Below are 23,765 nucleotides of genomic sequence, written 5' to 3'. Positions count from 1 at the left end.
CCATTGCTGAGAATTGAAGCCATGCATAGTTATTAAATTACTGTGTCCTTTGTCAATTACTGACTTCCTGGAATGTTATAGAACTTGAGCATTTTTCACACCCAGCCAAAAAAATGCATCTTGTATAAATCGTGCCATCCAACAATAATAAATCCTTTATCTTATGGGCCCTGCCTTTCATTCTAAATGCATTAGAGTGTGTGCTGTTTTATGGATCTGGCTGGATTAGTAATTTTCTTTGGGTCAAATATTTAAAGAGGGTTATTGTTCCTTTTTTGCTAACCCTGTGTCTTCATCTCTAATCAATATAAATGAATCAGAGTAACTATGTGAAATCAAAACTGAGACAAGATAAGACTTGTAAAGAGGAGGAGGCTTTCTAAAATCCATTATAAAGATTAGTGCCCCTGCAATATAAGAATCACATAAAATAATAACAAAGTGTGTATGTATAGAAGTGCATGTGCATATATTTCTTTGTTTAAAGCAGCCTTCTCCCGCTTGTAAATTACACAGCTATCTCCTCTCAAACATTTCTTCTCTATCTAAACATAGAGAATATCTGCCACTTTAATCTTCCAATAGAAAAAGGAAATTCCCAGAAGCCCCAACTATCTCTGATTCAGTAGCACATATCAACTTGTGCTTGAGAGGTTTCTTTAATGACTTGATATTCAGCAGCACCAGATCCAGACTGAAGGGCTAAAAGATGCTTATAAAATACACTCTGGGAATCATGTATGTCTATAAAAAGGAACAGCCTCTTACCTACTTAGATTGTTTTTCTTTTACCCACATCTGCCACCATATTTCCTGTCTCTATGGAGAACTAGTGGCAACTCCAAAGCTACTTTCCTCCCTCAGCAGTGCATCTTACCTGTTCCGTTACATACTTGGTGAAATATTGCATATGCAATAATTTCATGCTATAAATAAAATGTTATGTTATGTATAATAATAATAATAGCTCACTTTTGTAATGACAATAAAACAAATGTCTGTTCCCAAGCTAATCTGGGACTGCTCTTTTATCCTGGGAATTTGAATTTACAGGTGAAGCGGTAATAGACATACTTAGGCAAGACAAGATAAAGTGTTAGTTTTATCACTGAGTCATCTCAAGTTCATATTCTGAAAAATCTAGGATAACTGGCCCAGGTTCAGAAACTCTTGTCAACATCATAGGAAACTGTCAATGAGCTTTGCTACTATCTCTTTTTCATTGCCGGCAACATCTTAATGTATGAATGAAGATGGGAAACAGGTTTTTTTTTTACTTCGGTTTATCCTCCCTCCCTAAAAACATTGATCTGTGCCCTGGAATCTGATAAGTAGATGGCATACCAATTGCAATAATAAAAAGCTAACAAAAAAGGCATTTGGTCATGTTGCTTTGACTAGATGTAGAAGATGAAGATGCTACAAGTTACCCATCTTCAGAGCTTAAGGAAGCTGGAAGAATGTGTCCTTGGCAGAGGCTGAATAAGGCATATATTTCTTAATCTATTCTTTCCTTGAAACAGCAGAAGGAAGTGTTTTCATGAGTAATATCGGAAACAGAAACATATCTTGCTTCCAAGAAAAAGATGGCTTCCCTTCTGTTATCTCAATCCTATGTATGATGGTAAATTTTTAAAATTATGGAGCAAAGGCAGTCAATTCAAGATTTATAGTATTTTAATTGTGATGAGCATGGTATAAATTTATTACATGTTCTGTTAAATTGACCGTGTTGTACAAAACTCTACTTCATTTATATTCTATAGAAACCTGTGTTATTGCTCTTATAGAGTTCCAGTAATTAATTTTTTTTGTTTCATGTTGTTTGTTTTCTTTACTTGTATGTTACTGACTCACCAAACAGTTCTAGGAATCTTAAAACAAAGTGAACACCTTAAAGAGAGCACAAATGCATAAAATGAAATAATAATATTCCTGATCACTCACTCATTCATTCTTTAATTGCCAGCAGTCTTATCATGTCCTTTTGGAAAGCTCTTCAGTCTTACACAAACCACAAACATGTCAGGCTGGTCTCCCCATCACTTGGGCTGCAGCCTGCCACAATCCTGAGATGGAGGGGCTGGGGTAGGAGGAAAGGGGCCTGTTGTAAATGGGGGATGGAGTGGGGAAGTAGCCTGGTCAGAAAGCAGAGGTGTGAATCAGTTTCATCTGGCCCACCTTCAAGGATTTTTGGGTGTCCAGGACCTGGAAATGAAATTTTAACTGCTTCTCAAAGTGTCCTGTTCTCAAAACATCCTACCATCCTATTGGGCCCTGACAAACTGGGCAAAGAGGGGAGGGCTAAGGGTTTGGAACAATGTAGCAATTTGTGTGGGATTTCTCAGATCTGGCCTTGCTTTCGCTGCATCCAATTGTCTAGTAAAAGAGCCTTGTAACCTTCTGATGGAGTCAAGCGTCTTTCTTTTCTAGAGAGCCAGCTGGGGCAGGCCTCTTTATACCTGATAGCCAGTACCTTGAATGCACAAAAAATCTACCATTAGCCAATGCAATTTGTGCAAATGTATGTTACTTTGCTGTACCAGTTTTAGTTTTGAATCATCTTGAGGATCAGCCATGTATATGATTAGCTGCAGTAATCCCAGTGCAAGTGATAAACCGAAGGGTTATTGATGCAAAAATGTTGTGGTCCAGAACTGAGGTGCCAGATGCTTTGCAGAATAGCTCTACTGTTAATGGCTTTCACTTGTTTCAGTAGGTGCCACAAATCCAGGAGGATACCCTCCCCCTTCCCAGATTGTGTACTTGCTCTTTCAATGCCACCCTATTTAAAGCCAAATATGGAACTGTTTTTTATTCTTGATCAATGTTACTGAATGCCACAGATCCATCAAGAGGGCTACTCCCCACCCACTCAATCAAGGTCCTGATAAAGGTTATCCACAAGAAGTGATCACAGCAGTTTCTATACGATGCCTAAGCATGGAAGCACACTGCAAGGAGCCCATATAATCTGCTACCAGAGAGAGTCTCTGTAATGGTTTCACCATCACCACCACTTTTCAAGAATATGCAGAGCTGTAGTGGCGCAGTGGTCAGAATGCAATACTGCGGGCTAACTCTGCCTACAGCCAGGAGTTTGATCCTGACCGGCACAAGGTTGACTCAACCTTCCATCCTTCCGAAGTCGGTAAAATGAGGACCCAGATGGTTGGGGGCAATATGCTGACTCTGTAAACTGCTTACAGCTGTAAAGCACTATGGAGTATATATAAGCCTATGTGCTGTTGCTATTGCTATCTGGGCTGAACAATAGCCTCTTGTTGAAATTGCATCTTAACACCCACACACACACATACCTGAAGAGACATTCATTACAGCATACTTCTATCTCCTCTCTGGCAATCAAAGTAACTAGTTGGGCTAAGGATCAACCTACAGGAGCTGGAAATGATCTCCTAGAGAACCCTGTCCACTTTCTCAAATTTCATAGGTTTGAATGAATTCCAAACAATAATAATCCTTTTTCTTGGTGGATAATAAAAGGACATTTGTACAGGTTGGGGAGAAAAAGCAATGTTGTATGGGAAGAATACCATCAATATTACTGAACTGTTACTTGTTTTTCTGCCTTCACTTTTGCTTTCAGCAGTGATGTTGGTCATACAGAGGACCTTAATTATATTATCTTTACATTGTTGTCTCAATAGATAGCATAGTGGGTTCATGTAAAATATGGCTTCAAACATCAATTATAAAAACTTTGGTTCTACTTAGAATCACATTTTTGGAAAATAAGCTGCTGCTATGTATATTAAAAAACCCTGCAGTTTTTCATTTCTGTAAACATATTCATAGTATCAGTTGAAATTTTGGATGAGCTAAGCTGATTATTATTTGATGGAAATCAGTTTACTTTCTTTAGAATGGAAAGAGAAGTTTAGTAAAATATATGGTTACGGTTGATTGCTCTGAATATAATTAAAAGTAGAAAATTTCTACTGTGCGGTATCTTACGATGATTGTAGAGATGATTTAGAGTGAAGTGAAAAATAAGTAGTTCATGTAGAAACGAGGAGAGATCTGCAGATTTGCTCAGTCTGGATAACCAGAGCTTTTGATTCCCAATAACAAAACTGTATTTCTCTGAAATTTGTTCTGTATGGGTGGCGATGCCTTGAAATAGTACATGAAAACAAAATCTGAGCTTGAAAGTTCAAAGATGAGAAAAAATAACAACAAAAAAAGACTAGGTGGAAGATTGTCTTCCATTTGCTCAGTACCAGTGCCAATCCTTTTGGAGCAAGGGTCTCCAACCTTGGCAACTTTACAACTTGTGGACTTCAACTCCACAAGTTGAAATCCACAAGTCGTAAATTGCCAAGGTTGGAGACCCCTGCTCTGGAAAGAAGGGTTGAGTTTGCAATGCAACCATAATTTGGAACAAGAAGCAGCATTAGCTGGGTTCTTCTGGAATAATTCTAGCATCTTGAATATGGACAGCTTAATGAAGAATCTCAGCCTGAGCTCAAGAGAGAAAAGCCCACAGCTTAATGTCTGTGGAGATTCTCAGTCATCCAGGTCATAGTTGTCTCAAAAGTGCTTTTTTCTTCAAAAGGCAACTCATTTCTTCTACGAGAAGCAATAGCACCTATATACCACTTCACAGTGCTTTACAGCCCTCTCTAATGGTTTACAGAGTCAGAATATTGCCCCCCAAAATCTGGCTCCTCCTTTTACCAATCTCAGAATGATGGAAGGCTGAGTCAACCTTGAGCCTGGTGAACTGCCGAACTGCTGTCAAATCAGCAGAAGTAGCCTACAGTACTGCACTCTAACCACTGTGTCCCCACGGCTCATAAAGCAAAACATTTTCTTCCTCCTCCTCAAGGAAAAAGCAATCAAAGAAAAAAAAATCACCTTTGACACAAAGTCACAACCTGTGTCAGAGATTTGGATAACCAGCTCAACCTTTCCTCCCAATTTTGGGATTTGAAGGATTGAAATGGGATCACCTCTAGAGTTTTATTTCACTGCCAAAAAATGCTCTGACAATTAAATAGCCCCAGATAGTAATGCTGCACTATATTTTCTTGGTACTTCCTGGCTTTCCTAGAACCTCTTACGAGATATATTGTTAGAGTAAGGTTTTTCATTCATTCATTAAACTCTACAATTTCTCGAAACACTGCTTCTTGAACCAAGCGTATTGTGTATCTTCAGCTTCCCAGAGAGGGAAAGAGAAAAGAAAACTGTAACAGTTCAAACAAAGGCGAATGTGAAAGTTAATAATGATGAATTTTGTCATAAGCAAATGCTATTGACCTTCAGAGAATATTTGCTGACATTTTAATACTATAGAGGGCAGAGTATAAAGGCCATCCACTCTGAAGAACATCATGGAATTAAAAAGAAAGAAGAGGTCATCCATTAGATTTTATTATAGCTGGATAGAGTATGAGCATAAGATAGCAATTTGTAAAGATCTTAGATAAACATATTACCCAGTGTTGAACTAAAACCACACGATTATGGAAATATCTTAAACACTGCAATGTTTTTTTCATTTAGCAATAAAAGAGCTAAGATGGGACTATGAAAAGAAGAAATAAAAAGGTTTTTTTTTAAAAAAAACCCACTAAATACTTGCAGAAATAGAGGATATTTAATGAAAGGAGGAGTAAATAGCAAAATGTTTCCCATGCTACAAGGAGGTGTTTTTTTTTTTTTTACAATAGAGTAATATTTTTAAAAAACATAATGAGCGAATTATTCCTGAGTTGATTGGAATGTGCAGCCATGTGGTGATAGAGCTAATGCAATGGAACAGCATGCATTATACTGTATATTGTGTGCTGGAAGATTTTATCCGGTATTAAATAACTATATACAAATTCTGGCAGGAAAATCTTTGAATTCCAAAAGTTTCATACTTTTTCTTTTTTTACAAAATCTTTTTTAGATATATTGAAATATTAAAAGAGCAGAAGCCTAAATTAGTCTGGACTGAAAAAATTGCTGAACACTACTTGGAATATAAAAAGTGAGTTTTTATTATTATTTATTGTTCACTAAATTCAATAAATGCAGAAACTGCTGTTGAACAATCTAAATTCATGGAGGAATGACCTTTTGACTGAAGGTAGAGAAATAAAACATCTTGTTTGCTTTTAAAAGTTTCAAACAATACAAAAAGATTGGTTTTTAAGAAATTGGATAAATAGCAGAATCTTTACCCGTAAGATGTTAAGTACGTGTTGATCATGTAACAAAACAAAGGATGGTTTTATTGTAGACGAAGGTACTAACATTTGTTCATATTAAGTCAAATCCATTATTATATGTGGCTGCATTTGTGTGTGAGAGAGTTGGATGTTAACACATTGAATAACTCTTTTTGTTGACAGCTGGATTTAAAATTTCCTTTAAGATCAAAAGATATATTACTTTATTCTCAAGGTTTTATTTTATGAGAAAACCGAACTAAACTCATACCTATTTTTCAAGGAAAAAAAACTCAGTCCAGAATGGTTTCCTGATCCAGATTTGAAACGGGTTATAGGTGTCAGGGTTCCAAGTAATAGATCCATTGCAAGCAAAAACTCCGAGGCAGGAGGATTCCTCAAAGAATAGCTTTATTGGAAATATCATATTGGCACATATCTGGTGAAAACCAACTCTGTGGGGGCCTTTGGTTTTCACTTAAATTAAAACTAAAAGTTTTCCCCTCAACCCCAAACAGTGAGTCACATGGCTCAATCAAGGCAGCGTCCGCTGGTCTGGTGACATCACTCCTCCTTCCTCCGACCAGGTGTGAGAACATCCTTGATTCCCAAGAGAAAGTATTTATTTTGACTACACAACCCCAGCTATCTCTAATCCCCCCCCCTCCTATCCCTCGCTCCAATGTGGCAGCACTGAAGCCTCAAGATGGCTTCCGCCAGATCAGCTTTCAGCGTTGACAGTAGGACATCGTAAAGGGATAAGCAGGCACCAGGTTTTTGTTTTATGATTTTATGCTTTTGTGGTTTCTCATAGTTATTGTTGTTGTGAGCCAACCAGAGTTGTGCTTTAGAGGGATGATCAAATAAATAAATCTGGTGGCGTTTCCCTGCTGAAATACATTATTTTCTTCATTGCAATTTGACCCCAACGTGGGATTTTGGGAACAAATTGTAGGCTGGCCCTATGTTAAAGGCCTAAGAGCCAAGAAATCAATGTTGAGCAGTGCTCTGGGATATGAGGAATGATTTTTTTCAGAAAACTTTGCATTCCATACCCATCCTTCTTGGATGGTTGTAAGTGGTGATTTCCTCTCATTTTCCATTCTATAGTAAAAGAAATAGAATGATTTAGACAAAGGTTGACTTGTTTTTTAAAGCACAGTGAATTCTTTCCCTTTTGATATTTTGCTTGAGGAAGTTTTGACTATCTTCAATCCTTTTCCCATCAGAAAGGCTGAAGTACTTTATTTGAGAAACATCTCAGCTGGAAAATGTATCTGTCTTCACTTTGCAAGAAATCCAGGCAAAGTAAAGAAAAACTAAGAGAACCACTACTATATGCATTGTTTAAAATAATATCTTATGCATTTAATGTAGCTTTCCAAACAATTGTCCTATATTCTTTTTCTCTCTCTCAGTTGCACGTTTAGTCTCCTACCTCAATCCTATCCTCTGGTTTTGTGGAAGGAAATACATTGCAGAAGAAAAATAGCAGATGTATTTGTCACTAGAGTATCAATCTATGTAATGATATATTAACTACACTATTTCTTTCTCTTTTTTTTCCTTGTGCCTCCTGTAGAAGTAAAGGAAACAAGCATATAGTCTTCTACCCAACTTTGAAGGTATGCTAATCTAATTTTAATGGAGTGGATGCACCATAACTAGGAACTGAGAGAATTTAGTTTGCATTTTGATAACATTTTATCCAATGAACTTCTAAATTCTCATTATTTTGTGATGCAGCTCTCTGAGCATAAAATGCATATGACAGGGAGACATATACACAGAAATATGTATGGTTGGAAACTTTTAAAAAAGTATAATCAATGCAGTGGAATTGGAACTGAAGAAACTTAAGAGGGAAAAAAATAAACAGAAAGATGCCAAAACTGACAGATGCATGCATCTCTATTCAAAACATGAAGTTATTTTACTCATGTTCCAAGGCCAGTACATTTATTAGTAAAATAGAGTAGCTACATTCCCTCTGTCAAGGAATAAATTGTCAGATTATTAACTGGCAATTTATAGAAGTTGTAGCTCATTTAATGGTTTGTACTGATAATAAATGAAAGCTGTTTATGATATGTGATTTTTTTGTTTTTGTTTCTGTGAACCTCTCCCCCCAAACCATCAATCAATCCCTAAAGAGTATATTCAGCAAAATTAATAATCCATAATATTTCTCTTGTGTTTTGCAGTCCATTCAACTGCGGTTGGAACTTGCAAAGCAACTGGGCACAGGAATCGCTATCTGGGAATTGGGCCAAGGCTTGGATTATTTTTATGATTTGCTTTAAAAAAAATGTTCTTTTCTTCACTGACCCTTCATCTTCAGTCAAATGAAGGGGGTCGATGTGGGCAGGACATTTATTTTGGGGGGGCAGCTATGTAATTTATATGAAGCCTGCTTCAGACTTTCCAATAAAAGATATCTTTTGAGGTATTGCCTTTCTTGTAGTGCGTGTAGACGAGTAATTTTAAAGCAGAGAGAGACACCAATACTGGTGTGTGGGAAACCCAGCTACAATGAAAGTAGGTAAGACATGTCTATTTTTTTCATTTTTTATGCTTAAAGCCATGGAGAAAATCTATCTGTGTGGTCGATAAGAGTAAAAAATGACTTGATGGTACATAACCATAATCATTATCATGCTTAAAGGTAATTCAAAGTGCAGTGCTTGTGCTCCAGTCTGGTAGAATCTTAAGAAGTCAGTAGAATTGACCTCCAAGTACACATCAGGTTGTAACAATTAATTATTAGGTGCGCTGAAGTAAACTGATTCTTGGGCAATTTTGGGTTTATTACTTTATTTAGGCTGCTCATTAATTACAATCAGTATCAAATAAGGGTGAATTTAAGCCAAGTCTTGGGAATGCAGGTTCTATCTATACTGCCAAATATATGTTGGTTTTTATACTATTTTAATGGTCTGGATTTCCCCCACCATAATCCTAGAATAATAGTTTAGTGAAGTGCTGAAGGTTCTTCTTTTAAAGATTCCTATTGCATGCTGATCCACACAACTATAATATCCTGGGAAATGTGAACAGTTGCTGATCTATGAAACCTGCAGGTATCCATATTTTCAGAGTTTCATTAAACCAAACTGCTCTGGAAGCTGCCAGGTTGTGTAAGTTATTGTAAATTGCTTAAGTGCTGCTCCTGGAACTTCTTGCTCTGTGATTGTATAAATGTCTCTGGTGGCACACAACTTTCCTCTTTTAGTGAAGAGGAAGCCGGAAGAAGTTCCAGAGGTAGCATTTGCTTGGATTTGGATGGATCATCAGAGACTGAAGTCTTGTACAAACTTGAATTTATTTACAGACATCCATTTGTACCAGCTTATTCATTGTCCTACATATAATCCTTTTGAGAAATCTCATGTACGTCTCTTGCCTGGTTCCTGCATAGCCATTTTCCTTTTGTGGGATTTTCTGTGCAACAATCTTACTCAACTTCTGATAGACCAAGCATCATATTTCTCTACTACTGCTAAATACAGATTATTACCATTCATGTCTGTGTAGCCTGAGACCAAGAAGGCTTCTGAAGTAGGCTTGATTCCATAGGAAGGTTGAACAAGCAAAGGGCTTATCCCAACGGTCCTTTTTCAAGAGGCAACTGGACTTTTTGGGTTTTTCTTTGAAGATGTTTCTCTTGTCATCCAAGAAGCTTCTTCAGCTTCTTGAAAAGCTTTTCAAGAAGCTGAAGAAGCTTCTTGGATGAGAAGCAAAACATCTTCAAAGAAAAAACAAGAAAATCCAGTTGCCTCTTGAAAATGCACTTTGGGGCAATCATGACCTGGATGACTGAGAATCTCCACAGACATTAAACAAAGAGCTTACCTTTTGGTAGTGAATACCCTTGATTCAGCTGTACTTGGGAAATCTCCAGATTGCTGAAGCTCAACTTACAGTTCTTACTAAGTTACTGATCCCTGTTTGTTCTTGGCTTTGCTGTTGTCATTTGGCCTTCATTCTTACTGCAAGTTGCTGGAGCATCAAATTCATTTAGGTTAGGGTGGTTTCTATATTTTGGCTCTGTGCTTCCAGCTTGTAGTTTATCTCTAAGCAAGCACAATTACAGTGTTCATGCTGGAAATGTGCCCTATTTTCTTGAGCAATAAGAAGTTCCAGGCACAGCACTTACTTAGGTTTGGCTTCTTTGAAGGAAGAGATCGCTGGAGACTTAAGACATTCATGTAATTACCTGTGTTAAGATAGGAGGGAACACATCCATCGTGTCAAAGTGAAAGTATTTTCTTCTAGTTGCTAGCCAGACTTGAATAACATAACAGGTAAGTTTAATAAAATAAGATTGATAAAATAAAACCGGAAAATAAGATAAATATAAAAATGCATAGGTAGTCCTCGGCTTACGACCACAATTGAGCCAAACTTTCTGCTGCTAAGCGAGGCAGTTGTTAACTAAGCTTTGCCCCATTATGCAACATTTTTTGCCACATTTGTTAAGCAAATTGCTGCAGTTGTTACCTGAATCATCGGGTTGTTAAGCGAAACTGGCATCCCCCATTAACTTTGCTTGTTCCGACAAGCTGGTTGGGAAGCTTACGCCCAAAAATGGAAGGACCATGGACGAACCACAACAGCTACAGAAGCTGATGAAGTGGCAGAAAAGGCTAAATAGACCGTTTTGATTAAAGAAAAGAATATAAGTATCTTTGTTGCCACATGGAGACCACTTCTGAACTTTGTGCTTGAGGTGGAAAAAAAATGAAACTTTAATTTTGGGTAGACCAGGAGTATCAAACTAAGCACCCAGGGGTTAGGGTTAGCAAAGGACCAGGAAAGAGCAAAGTACACAGCCCACAGTGCATCTGCCAGCAAAAACAGAGCTCAGGAGTGCTGCAGGCTCCGTTTTCGCTGGCAGAGGGTTGCAGGAAGCTATTGCAGCCAAAAATGTAGCTCAGAAGTCAATTTTTGCTGGTAGAGCGCTTGGGCCACCATAGGCACCCCTGAAAGGAGTGACATTGAGCTGGCTATGTCTCCCCTGGCCAGCCTCCCCCTCCCCTCAGTCAAACACAACCCTGATGTGGCCCTCAATGAAATTGAGTTTGACACCCCTGGATTAGACTGATATGTGTTTATAAAAATGGCTAGTTTATATTACTATGGAAAAGCAAAAAGTTCTGGTTTGGGGTTAATGCTTTATTTTACTGCAACAGAGGGAGTCGGAAGTCAACACTTTTTTTTTCTTTTCCCCAGCCCTTCCTCACTTCTCTTCCCCCCCACTTCCCTTCACTGTCTTCCTGTTTTCTTTTGCATTTTGTATCTTATTTTATAACCTAATGAAAATTTCTGAGAAAAAAAAAAGGGAAGGTTACAAATGATGATCGCGTGACTCTGGGATAGTGCAGCTGTCATAAATACATGCCAGTTGCCAAGTATCCAAATTTTGATCACATGACAATGGGGATCCTGCAGTGGTGGCAAGTGTGAGAAACAGTCATAAACCCCTTTTTTTCCCCACGTCATTGTAACTTTGAATGGTCACTAAATGGCCTAAATGAATGGTTGTATGTAGAGAACTATCTGTAGTCAAATCAAACTGGGTCCTGATGGATTTGCCAGTTAGTATCCAAAATCTGATGACATTGTACAAGAATACGTAAGTCTGGTTAGCTAAAAGTCAGTGTAACCTAAATATTGAGATAATCTTACTGCAGGAGATAATATCGAGTGTAATAATTACCAGTTTGTAGTTTGTTTGATAGTAAAGAAGTGAATGAACTGTTGTTTTAGTAGCTCCCAATTTTCACTGTCAACGACATTATTGTTGTGGTCCGCCAGCGGCCTGCGGAGCTGGCAGCAGAGTCAAACAGTGAGGAGGTTGGGGAGGAACATGGGCCAGTCCTGGAGTCTGGGAAGGCTCAGACGAGGGCTCGGCATCGGAGGCAGAAATGGAGCCAGGGCCATCTAGGAGTTATGTGGAGCCTCCAGAGTCGGACATCAGCGAGGCAGAGGAACAGGGGGAGCCTGTTCCCAGTGCGCACAGGCACAGAGCTGCCAGAAGGCAAGAACAGTTAAAACAAAAGGGACGACTCAGGAATAGGGCTTGGAGATGATTGGCCCCTCCCATAAGACATAAAGGAGGAGCAAAGGCACGTGAGCCCTTTGCAGGAAGCAACTGTTGTTCGTGCTGGCCGGTTTCAAGACTGCAGCTCTGTGTTGACTCTGTGTTCCATTTGGCTTTGCAAAGTTAATTGCCAATTAGGTCTTGGCAGCATGTCAAGGGAGATAAAGGTGGGTGTTTATCACCATTATCCCGAAGAACTGTGGCAGATTTCTGTTGGACTCTTTACAATTATTTGGGACTCCTTTGAGAATGAACAGATTGGGAATGAACAGGCCCTGAATGAGCAGAATTCACAGCCAAGGAAATAAAAAGAGAGTTTTTTGAGACTCATTGTATGCTTTTATTGTATTATGAAGCCTAGGTCAGAACAATTATAGAATTTTCTGGAATCTCCCTTCTAAAGCTGCACATTGAAAGTTATTATAGCATGCAAGCATCAGGGCCAGTGGTGGCTTCTTCCCAGTTCGGTCCTGTTCCACCGAGCCGGTAGCGGTGACGATATGACATCATCGAACCGGTTCTGCCCCGCCCGTCCCCCTGCATTATTCTTACCTTTTATTTGGCCCCACCCCCAATCTATTGCTGCCTCCTGAGTCCCAGCTGATCAGCTAGAGGGAAAAAAATTGTTTAAACTCTTGCCGTGGGGCTTCAAAGGGCCGCCCTACAGCTGATCAGTGTTAAAAGAAAACAAATGAGTAGACCGGTGCCTGCAAAAATAAATGGGTAGACCAGTGTCTCCAAAAACAAATGGGTAGACTAGTGCCTGCAAAAAACAAATGAGTAGACCGGTACAGCTCTGCAAGCAGTTAAAAGCTTGGTAGACCAGTACCTCTGCTAAATCCTAAAGAATTGTCACATGACCATCAATCCACCCCCACAAAATAAGCCACACCCACAGAACCGGTAGTAAAAAAATTTAGAACCCACCCCTGATCAGGGCTGTCCAGAATTTCAGCACAGTAGTCCGATTGAGATGTCTGGCAGGCTTCTATCTGGTGACTAGAATAATGTGGGAATTAGGCTATCCTCAGTATATTCTTCCATATCAAACATTCCTTGTCTGATGTTCTTCCTAGATGAGTTGTACCTCATTATGATCAGTGCACGAAGGGAGAATCTGTATTAAAGTGGTTTCTCCTCCAACTCCTTCGTGATGAAGGGGTTGTCTCATATATGGGATTAAGTCTAAAATAATGAATTTTAGACAAATTTAGAAGCTATTGATATATGCACTCACTTCAAACTTAAGGAATCCTGCTTCTATACAAAGAAGAGTGTTGGGCACACATCAGTGCATTTGAAGAATATTTCTTAGGAAGCTGGACTCAGTGTGGGTTATTTGATTAAGATGTATTGTTAATTCTGGCTACCCTTTATGGATTTTCTGCTGACATCCAGCCTGAAAAGATGAAGTTTTATGGATTTGTTTACAGATAAGAGACATAGAATGAAGAGATAAATGTAACTTTAGAGAGGGTGAAGAATTATTAATTTTGTTATACTTGTTGGGATGAAGGTTGGAAGTCACTTTATATATGGCTTTTCTCTTTATTATATTCTTACTTTTCTCTCTATTTTAATTTCTTTTCCCTTGCACTTTTTACTCCTTTCTGTTTTCTTCTCTTTAAGTTTAGTTTGTATTAGATTTTACTATTAATACCCAAATGTAGTTAGAGAGAGAGAGAGAGGGAGGGAGGGAGGAAGGGATGATGGATAGAGTATATGCCAAATTACACCCCAATAAAGGGCCACTGGCCACTACAAGAACACTAGAAAGTCTGGATGGTCAGTGCCAATTTGGATGCATTCTATGTCACACATGGGTGCATCCATTATCTTTACGAAATGGCATGAAGACATCCTAAGGAGAGGTGGAAGGATATGAAATTATTAGATGTTCAGCATAAAAGATACAGTTCTGTTCAATAGATGAATCTGATGGACTAGGAAGGTAGGTGAGGATGGGTAGGTAGCCTGGGAGAGAAGGACAAGGCACTGTGCATATTGGCAGTTGTGAGGTAGAAATGTCTTGGGTGGCTGCAGCCTGATAGGATGGAAAGAGGGAAGCTGATGTGGCTATTGGTAGCTGTGCAGAGAAGAATTTAAGTCTGGATGGCCCATAGGAAAGGATAGGTTTTTATTTCTGCTGTGTTTACATTGAAATAAAGTTCTTTTTTTCATTTCCTCAACATTTGTGCTTATTTTTAATTAGTGTATAATGTTTAATCAAAGTAGGTCAAGTTTTGTGCTTATTTTTAATCATCAGTTGATTTTTATTTTTTATTTTTCTTGTTAAAATGGGGTTTGCCTTAAAATATAGAAGGAAGGGGCAGCATGAAGGTTTCTAAAAATGAAAAAAAAAGGAGGCCTCATTCAAAGGTTTATGAAGCCCTATTTTATCTGCATTTAAATTCAGCTTCAGATCTATTCTAAACTAAAAAAAGTCTTGGAATAAGTAGCAGGCGAAGTATCTGAAGAAGGAACAGGTTAAAGGATGTTGGATAAAAGCATAAATAACTTTTAGAATGTTTAAGTGCTTACAAGCTCTGCTCCAGATTTATTTTGTTCGGGTCATGGCCACTCTAGTAAGAAAATCCACAGTAACACATTGATACAATCGTCAAATAACAACCTTTTATAAACAAGCTTTCATTAGTATTATGTCGTGATTCTTTAATAGCAGCATACATGATGACTTTCTTTCAAAGGCCCTCCTGAACAACCTAGTTTTACTGCTTTCCAGAAAACTTCACAATCGGGGCTCCAGTGATGTCTGAGGAGAGATTGGCCCGGAAACCCTAAAAAACTTCCTGGTTTCTGTCCCTTCATGAAAATACAAGATCATTAAAAGCTCTAAAAATGATAACCACAAAGGAGGAATACGTTCAGGCAGAGGGACCAAGCCTTAGGGCCAAGCCATACACCATTGGATGTAAATTGTGACTGAACATATGTGCATATACACATATATCCCTCTGTGTGTGTGCATCTGTGTGTGTTATGTTTACAGCCAACAACAGGAGCAGTGCATTTTGTACCAATTGTAGCTTCTGAATGGTCTTCTAAGGTAGCTCCATTTGGAGTGCATTGGAGCACTTTGGTTTGCTGTTACAAGAACCTCATCTTCAGAAAAGGCCAGACTGGCCCAAGCTGGGCAGAGGATTGCCTAGGCACAGTTTCCACTTGTCCATTCAACGGTAGGAGGACACTTTGTTCATGGAACTGCCCCCAAAGGGTAATGTCTTCCCTTTGAGATTCAACACCAGAATTAACTGGCAACCTCAATAGAATTAATGTCAACTCTTCATTGGGTTCAACTTCAGCCTGGTTTGCCCCATTTAGGTACTAACAGCATCTACAAGGTTTCTACAGCCCCACTAACTCAGCTTAGGGTAGCAGAGTAAAATTAGGTATCAAACTCTAAACTGAAAGTTGAACACCCTCCCCCCCCCCCAGTGGCTTCATGTGCAAATTAAAAAAATAAAATCAGGAGAAGGTTGACCTCCCCCTGCACCATCACACAAGGGAGCAGCCCTTGAAATTAAGCAAGGAGCAGAGCCACTGCAAAACAATGCTTCTAATTCCAGCCCTTGCAGGCAGCTAAGGAAGATAACCACGTCCAGGCCTATATCCTGGCTAATCCATGAGAGATCCAAAAGAACTAGAAGGGAAATGCTATCCCCATTTAGGGCATAACGGAGCCATACATGAGAGTCACTAATGCTGTTTCCATCCCACGTCCAAGCCTGCATCCTGATTGAAAATGATCCAGGTAATCCATTTTTTGTAGAGTTTCTGTGTCTGAATCACTCCTTGCCTCATCCACATGTCTGCTTCTGAGGTTATGGGCATGAAAAAGGGTTGGGTGGAGGATGAAGCAGAAAAAAGCGTCTCTGAAGCTTTTCATTAACATTTCCCTGTAGTTGTGACTTGTCCATTTGCCTGTTTCTGCATATGAGCCTGCATCGTTGTTCATTTATGCAATCTGCTACCTCGGTTTTGATTGACTCTATGGACAATGTACACCAGTAATGGTAAAATCAATAGTGCAATTCAGGGGTGGGTTCTATTTACCTTTACTACCGGTTCACAACAGGAGCGTGCATGCTTCTGTGCATGTGCAGATCACCCATGATGATGTGGCGGGTGGGCGGAGCCTCCTGGTTTTACCACCGGTTCTATAGAACTGGACTGAACCGGGAGCAACCCACCACTGGTGCAATTATAATAGATCACCCATGATGATGTCGTGGTGGGTGGGCGGAGCCTCCTGGTTTTACTACCGGTTCTATAGAACCGGACTGAACCGGGAGCAACCCACCACTGGTGCAATTATAATAGATCACCCATGATGATGTCGTGGCGGGTGGGCGGAGCCTCCTGGTTTTACTACCGGTTCTATAGAACCGGACTGAACCGGGAGCAACCCACCACTGGTGCAATTATAATAGATCACCCATGATGATGTCGTGGCGGGTGGGCGGAGCCTCCTGCTGGTTTTACTACCGGTTCTATAGAACCGGACTGAACCGGGAGCAACCCACCACTGGTGCAATTATAATAGATCACCCATGATGATGTCGTGGCGGGTGGGCAGAGCCTCCTGCTGGTTTTACTACCGGTTCTATAGAACCGGACTGAACCGGGAGCAACCCACCACTGGTGCAATTATAATAGATCACCCATGATGATGTCGTGGCGGGTGGGCGGAGCCTCCTGGTTTTACTACCGGTTCTATAGAACCGGACTGAACCGGGAGCAACCCACCACTGGTGCAATTATAATAGATCACCCATGATGATGTCGTGGCGGGTGGGCGGAGCCTCCTGCTAGTTTTACTACTGGTTCTATAGAACCGGACTGAACCGGGAGCAACCCACCACTGGTGCAATTATAATAAACAAGGCAAGTCAGACAACTAATATCGGCACTGCTGGTTTCCTAATCAATTCACAAAGACCTTCTAGAAGACACAGGTTTTTTATCAGCTTTCACAAGGCCTTGGCCTTGGCCTTTGGAATCATCCTTTTAATAGAGGTCTAGTCTGGAACCTCTCAAAGATACTGAAAGTTAGATATGTGGCCTATAGTGAAAGATGAAAGTTGCACAAAGGAATAGGAGAGACCCCACAGATGCTCATCCTGCCGCTTGCAGCTATTGCTAAGATAAAGGATGTCCTTAGTCTCCTCCCTCTAAATTAATCTCAGCAGGCAGCTTTCCACATCTGATCTTCAGCCACATAGATTCTCTGCAAACCATTGCTGATTAAAGGCCCATTGATTTTCACTCTCTGCTCCAATCTGGAGCTTCTCCGCTTTTTTACCTAGTAGCTTTCCTAATCAGAACCTGTTATTTTCTTACTGAACCAATATAGGTGTAATTTGTGGTGTGCATCTTTCTCTATTGTTAAATTATTATTTTTTTCCTGGTTTAGTAACATAAAAGCTGCTTCAGGAAGCATTCTTTCCAGGGAGCATATAGTTTATGGCTTTTGGTTTGAGGCCGTTTGGGGAATTACATGTAGATTCTATTTGTTTCCTTGGATTTGGTTTTTTGTGTTTTTTTTAATGTGAGAGATGGTTCTTACTGTTGTTGCTAATGGGTGTGTGTGTCTTTATGAGTGAGAGATCTGCTTGCTCAAAGAGAATCACTGCACTTGTTGGAAGTGGGGCACTTAAGAAAAGCCAGGTGATAAGGAATAAGAAATGGATTTTGAAAAAACATATAGCTAATACAGTAAGACCAATAAATAATTAATTGCATCAAAAGTACAAAACAGCATACTAAGGAAGTTATATAAAAAGTGTTAAGAGAAGATATACTGTATGATATGCAGTAATCATGTTTGAACTGGAAATATTTACCTATTCATTGATAAATTCATTCAGTCATTTAAAGAATGTATACTGTATGCTTAACGTGAATATTGAGACTTCTAATATAAACTCTTTCAATTACAATGTTACCAGACATAAATAGCTGATAGTGACCAAAAGCTCTTATTCATGTTCCTTTCCAAATGGAAGCTCCAATAAGCGTGACCTGGAAGTCAAGGAAAAAACCTCACATTTTTACTGCCTTTCTTGAATGCCCACAGGGTTGAAGCCAACCATCACAAGCATTGATGATGTTAGCTAGATGGGTGATGAAAGGTCTACAGGCAAACAGTTACGCTCGGAGAGCACCAAGGACTCCACAGTTTAGTCCTGAAATACAGATATTCTCTTCCGTTGCAATCAAACCATTCCAGAGTTAAGTGACACAATGGAAAAGGCACACCTTTGTAGTCCTGTCAAATGGCATTGTTTCAGAGAAGGACTCATGGGACAGCCAAATATCATTAGGGGGAGGTACTTCTACAGACCATCTGGTTCTGCACCATGTAGGATTGTATAGACAATAAGCAACAAACCAGGACCTTGAACTGAATTTTGAGGAAAGACGGTTCTGCTGGTAAGCTACAAAGTTAGCAATATTTACTGACAGAGAATCAAGTCACCAAGTCTTGCCTGCATACATTATATAATCTGTTCTTTCAAGAATTCAAATGCAGAACTACTGATCTTCTAACAAAAATTGGTCCTAAAATGCCTGTCCTATCAGAAATAGGACAGGAAAGTTATCAATATAATGTCAATTGTAAAAAAAAGTAACTAGGAAAGAAATTCTACGAATTTTAGGTTATTTAGCTTGATGACTGTCCTGGATAAATTAGTGGAAAGCATTACTGAAGACAAAATTATCAAATGTGTAGAACAGCGGTCCCCAACTTTTGCGGCTTGGTGCCCTGGCTGAGGGGGTGGGGGTGAGAGAGAAATGGAGCCGCATGTGCATGGCTCCACTCACGCAAGAGAGAAGAGAAGCCTTTGGGGCGCTGCTCGCATAAGTGAAGCACCACACACATACCGGCTCACCTCTCACATGGCCCAGTTCCAAATAATCCACAGCCCAGTAGCGAGCCACAGTTCGGAGGTTGGGAACCCCTTATAGAATACAGAATACACCATATTAGAATACACCATATTAAGTATGATGCTTTCAATAAGTTTTATTATTTTCTCCAATGAACGAGGAAAGCAGCCACCTAAGAGCACTTTCACATAACAGTTTCCATTCCCCAAGTCCTCTAAAGCAGGGGTGTCAAACTCTTATTTCATTGAGGGCCACATCAGGGTTATGTTTGACCTCAGGGGGCTGGGGCTGGGTGTGGCCAGCTCAATGTCATTCATTGAAGCTCTGTTTTTACCCGCGACTGCCTCCTGCAGCCTTCTGCCAGTAAAAATGGAGCTTGGGGAGGCCACGCACGGCCTTCCTGGACTCCGTTTTCAGCCGCAACGGCCTCCTGTAGCCCTCTGCCAGCAAAAATGGAACTCGGGGAGCTCCATTTTCACTGGCAGAGGACTGCAGGAGGCCGTCGTGTCTGAAAACGGAGCCTGGGAGGCTCCATTTTCACTTGCAGAGGCACCGTGGGCCAGTCCTTTGCTATTTCTAGGACGGTCCCGCAGGCCAGATCTAAGCATCCCGCTGGCCGGATCTGGCCCATGGGCCTTGAGTTTGACACCCCTGCTCTAAAGCATTTGATGGTAAGTGGGATCAGTTTTACTCCTGCTGCCCTTGGAATACTGGAAGCATGCAGGGAAGCATGCAGGAAGAGCCTTGGTGGCGCAGCAGACTAAAGCACTGTTAAGTAACACCAGCTGCCTGCAATTACTGCAAGTTCAAATCTCACCAGGCTCAAGGTTGACTCAGCCTTCCATCCTTTCGAGGACCCGGTTTGTGGGAGCAATAAGCTGACTTTGTATAAAAAAGAACACCACTTGGGGGGGGGGGCTGAAAGCCCTACTAAGCAGATATATACAAAAGTATGAAGGCTATTGCTTAATGCATTGTAAGCCGCCCTGAGTCTCCGGAAAAGGGCGGCATATAAATCAAACCAATAAATAAATAATAAATAAATACCCTGAGCCAACTAGCAGTCCTGTTATGTAGAGATCCTGAAATAATAAAAAATATGCTACAAAAATGCTGGTTCCTCCTCACCCCCCACTCCCACAGACACATTTTCCAGTGCAAGTAGGGTGTGTTTGGCAATATATATATATCTCTGAACTGTTTTGCACAGTCCCACTGAAAACTACAACTGTGTAACATTGTAGTTTTGCAGCCAGATGCTTTCTGCCACACTGCAACTACAATTGTAGACCGTAGTTTAAAACCCCTGTGAAGGATAGAAGACTCGCTTGAACCCAAAGTCTTTGAATTTTGATGACACACGAGGTCACCGAACAGAGCTCATATAAGCAGGAGAAATCAGGATGGTCCATAGCCTACAAAAACTAAGATGGGGTACAGGAAAAATCTAGGAAGCTACAAGTTCAGGAGGTGAGGTGAGGCTTAAACAGGGATAGAATTAAGATCACGTGAAGTGTTAATACCACTTTATAATGCCTTGGTAAGGCCACACTTGGAACTGCATCCAATTTTGATCGCCACGATGTATAAAAGATGTTGAGACTAGATAGAATGCATAAAAGAGCAAGAAAGATGATTAGGGGACTCAAGGATAAAACTAAGAATGGTTGCTGGAATTGGATATGTCTAGTCTTATGAAAAGAAGGACTAGGGGAGACATGATAGCAATGTTCCAATATCTCAGGGGCTGCCACAAAGAAGAGGGAGTCAAACTATTCTCCAAAGCACCTGAGGGTAGAACAAGAAGCAATGGGTGCAAACTAATCAAGGAGAGAAGCAATTTAGAACTAAGGAGAAATTAATCAGTGGAACAACTTGCCTCCAGAAGTTGTAAATGCTCCAACACTGGAAGTTTTAAAGAAGAGATTAGATAACCATTTCTCTGAAGTGGTGTAGGGTTTCCTGCCTAAGCAGGGGGTTGGACTAGAGGACCTCTAAAGTCCCTTCCAACTCTGCTATTCTATTTTATTCTAACTAAGAATTCTTGTGAATAGGAAGATGACCTAAAGCTAAAGAACTCAAATGTTAAAAATCATAAATGGATATTCTGCACTTTGAAATGCACCAAGGAAAAAAAATGATTGGGTTGCCCCCAGGAAGACAATGTTATGGGAACACAGTGCTGTAGTAAGACCCCCGAAGGGCTGTTCAGGGCAACTGTGGCAAGGTTGTTTCATTCTCCATCTGAAAACGGCATCTTTTACAATAATCTTAATTTTGCATTTTTATAGATTCCACTTCACAGAATTCATTTTATGACAATGACTTCGCATATTTTACCATAACTTGCACCTGTTCCGAGAAAGAACCCTGATATTTGCCTCCGACAGCTCCATTTAATCTCAGCAAATCCTCCTTTTCCTGATAACCTTATTAAAAGGATAGTTAATGAGAAACAGAGCCATAAATGGTAAAACCAAGAACCATCCCAACCCGAAAGTCATTGTGCCTGGATGAACAAGCAAAGAAATTACAAGGTCGATCTAGTAAATGAAGAAAAATTGAAGGAGGAAGAATCACCTGTGTTGCCCTGAGTTCCTGGATGAAAAGCAATTTAATGAACAGTAAATGAAAAAGGTCCCATCCTTATGGTGTTTAAAGATGCACTCTGCACCAAAAACTTTTAGCATGTTCCTTCTGTGAATAGTAGTCCTGAGACCTTCAGTCAGGCAGGGTACAAGGCCATAGATGGATGGCCTAGTTTACTTTGCATACCATAGTCACTAAGCCTTCCTAAGAGCCGTGGTGGCGCAGTGGTTAGGGTGCAGTACTGCAGCTACTTCAGCTGACTGCTAGTTCAGCAGATCAGCGGATCAAATCTCACCGGCTCAAGGTTGACTCAGACTTCCATCCTTCCGAGGTTAGTAAAATGAGGACCCAGATTGTTGGGGACAATATGCTATTTAGTATACTGTCTTTGGTGTAAGCTGCCCAGAGTCCTCGGAGAGTGGGCGGCATAGAAATATGAATAATAAATAAATTAAATAAATAAGTTCACACTTTTCTCCTTTGTGTGTGTGTTTGTGTCTTCGAGTCAATGTTGACTCCTGGTCAAGTTCCTACATTTTTCTTCCCCAGGTTTTATTAATGATTTGCCTTTGCAATCTGGGGCTGAGAAAAGTGACTATCCCAAAGTTACCCGGCTGGCTTTGTACCTAAGGCAAGACTAGAACTCACAATGTCTCAGTTTCTAGCCTAGTGCCTTAAGTAGTGGCTCTCGAGTTCGCACTAAGGATTGATAAATAACAGGGAATGGGAAAGTGGCAGTCTCTTCTATTATCTTACCTGCATTTAAAGGTGAACTATTATTGGCACAGCAGAATATAGCATCCTTGCTGTTTGTAAAATGTTTCTAACCATAGTAAGCCTGAGATTATAAACAATTTTGTCGAATTAAAGATAAATTCGGTAAGCATTTGTCTGTAGCTTTGTTTGGGGCTATTAAGTAGGCTGTTTCAAATTGTGTTAGTGGTTAAGCATTTAAGGAAGACAAACATGCTGTACAGTCTAAATAAACCTTTACTAGGTTAATTGAACAGGGGGAAATAAAGGATGGAGGTGGCAAAGTTAATAAAGCTTATGAAACTGCTGAAGAACAAACCAGATGCTTAATCATTTCAGTCATTGATTATTGTCTTCTTGATGGGCAGGAACAGCTCAAGCTCTTTTTCACTTTTCTAGTCCTGTGAACAGCCTCTTTTTCTGGACATAGGGAGATAAGCACTACGCGCTTCGCCTGCCTCCAGTTCTAAATTGAGCTCATACGTGTTCGCATACAGTTGTACCCCGAGTCTTTTTTAATGTTATATATACACATCGAGCCTACAGCCTGCAGCAAGCAGAAGTTATCAAGATGGGCCTATCTCTGTTTTCGTTTATATTGACTCTCATTGTCAGAAGCCAGCATTTATAACCATATAAAAGGAAAGATGGAAGTGGCAACAGGGATGTCCTTAATTCTAATCTTAGCAGTACTCTAAATTCAGTAGGTAGCCTCAGGTAAATTCCTTTCTGCCACCACACTGTCAGCTTCCTGTCTGTTTTATAGAGATAATGCCGAATCTATTAAAAGGGGCTCTTGGGAGGTTCATTCAGATAATGGGTGGGAGTCGCTTCAAATGTTTTCAAGTGCTACATACATTCTAGACAGTAATTATTTGCAGATAGCTTAGTTGTAAATTAAGTACTTAACATGTCTATTAATAGGGGGCAGGATACTAGATAATTTATAGTTCAGAAAGCTTGTAGACCTAAAGGAACCAATCAGATAATTTATAAGCTTCATTCCCATGTTACTTGTTATGAGAGAAAGGGACATGTTCTGCTGGCTTACTTGCATGGCAAATCTCAAGTCCTGAATGCCCCTTGTTGAGGTCTGCAAAAGAAAGGGTAAGTTGTTCCCACATGTGGAGCATTGGTGAAATCCAACAGGTTCTGACAGGTTTTGGAGAACCGGTAGCGGAAATTTTGAGTAGTTCGGAGAAACAGCAAATACCACCTCTGGC

General features: G+C 40.1%; 1 protein-coding gene across 5 annotated transcripts in view; it reads left to right on the top strand.

Moving 5' to 3' along the window:
* CHID1 (chitinase domain containing 1) overlaps nt 1-8,623 on the top strand; it is a 122,010-nt gene extending 113,387 nt beyond the window's left edge. For all 5 annotated transcript variants that reach the window (XM_070957401.1, XM_070957399.1, XM_070957402.1 and 2 more), the window contains exons 11-13: nt 5,924-6,004; nt 7,768-7,810; nt 8,390-8,623. In XM_070957401.1, coding sequence (XP_070813502.1) covers nt 5,924-6,004; nt 7,768-7,810; nt 8,390-8,488 — 223 coding nt within the window. In that variant the 3' untranslated portion in view covers nt 8,489-8,623. The remainder of the gene's footprint in view (nt 1-5,923; nt 6,005-7,767; nt 7,811-8,389) is intronic.
* The last annotated feature ends 15,142 nt before the right edge of the window (nt 8,624-23,765 follow it).

This window comes from Pituophis catenifer, unplaced genomic scaffold, assembly GCF_029215685.1.
Source record: "Pituophis catenifer annectens isolate HBS135680 unplaced genomic scaffold, rPitCat1.0.hap2 SCAF_1, whole genome shotgun sequence".
In the NCBI taxonomy this organism is placed as follows: domain Eukaryota; kingdom Metazoa; phylum Chordata; class Lepidosauria; order Squamata; family Colubridae; genus Pituophis; species Pituophis catenifer.
The sequence above is the reverse complement of the archived record's forward strand: the minus strand, read 5'-3'. Positions and strand labels throughout refer to the sequence as shown.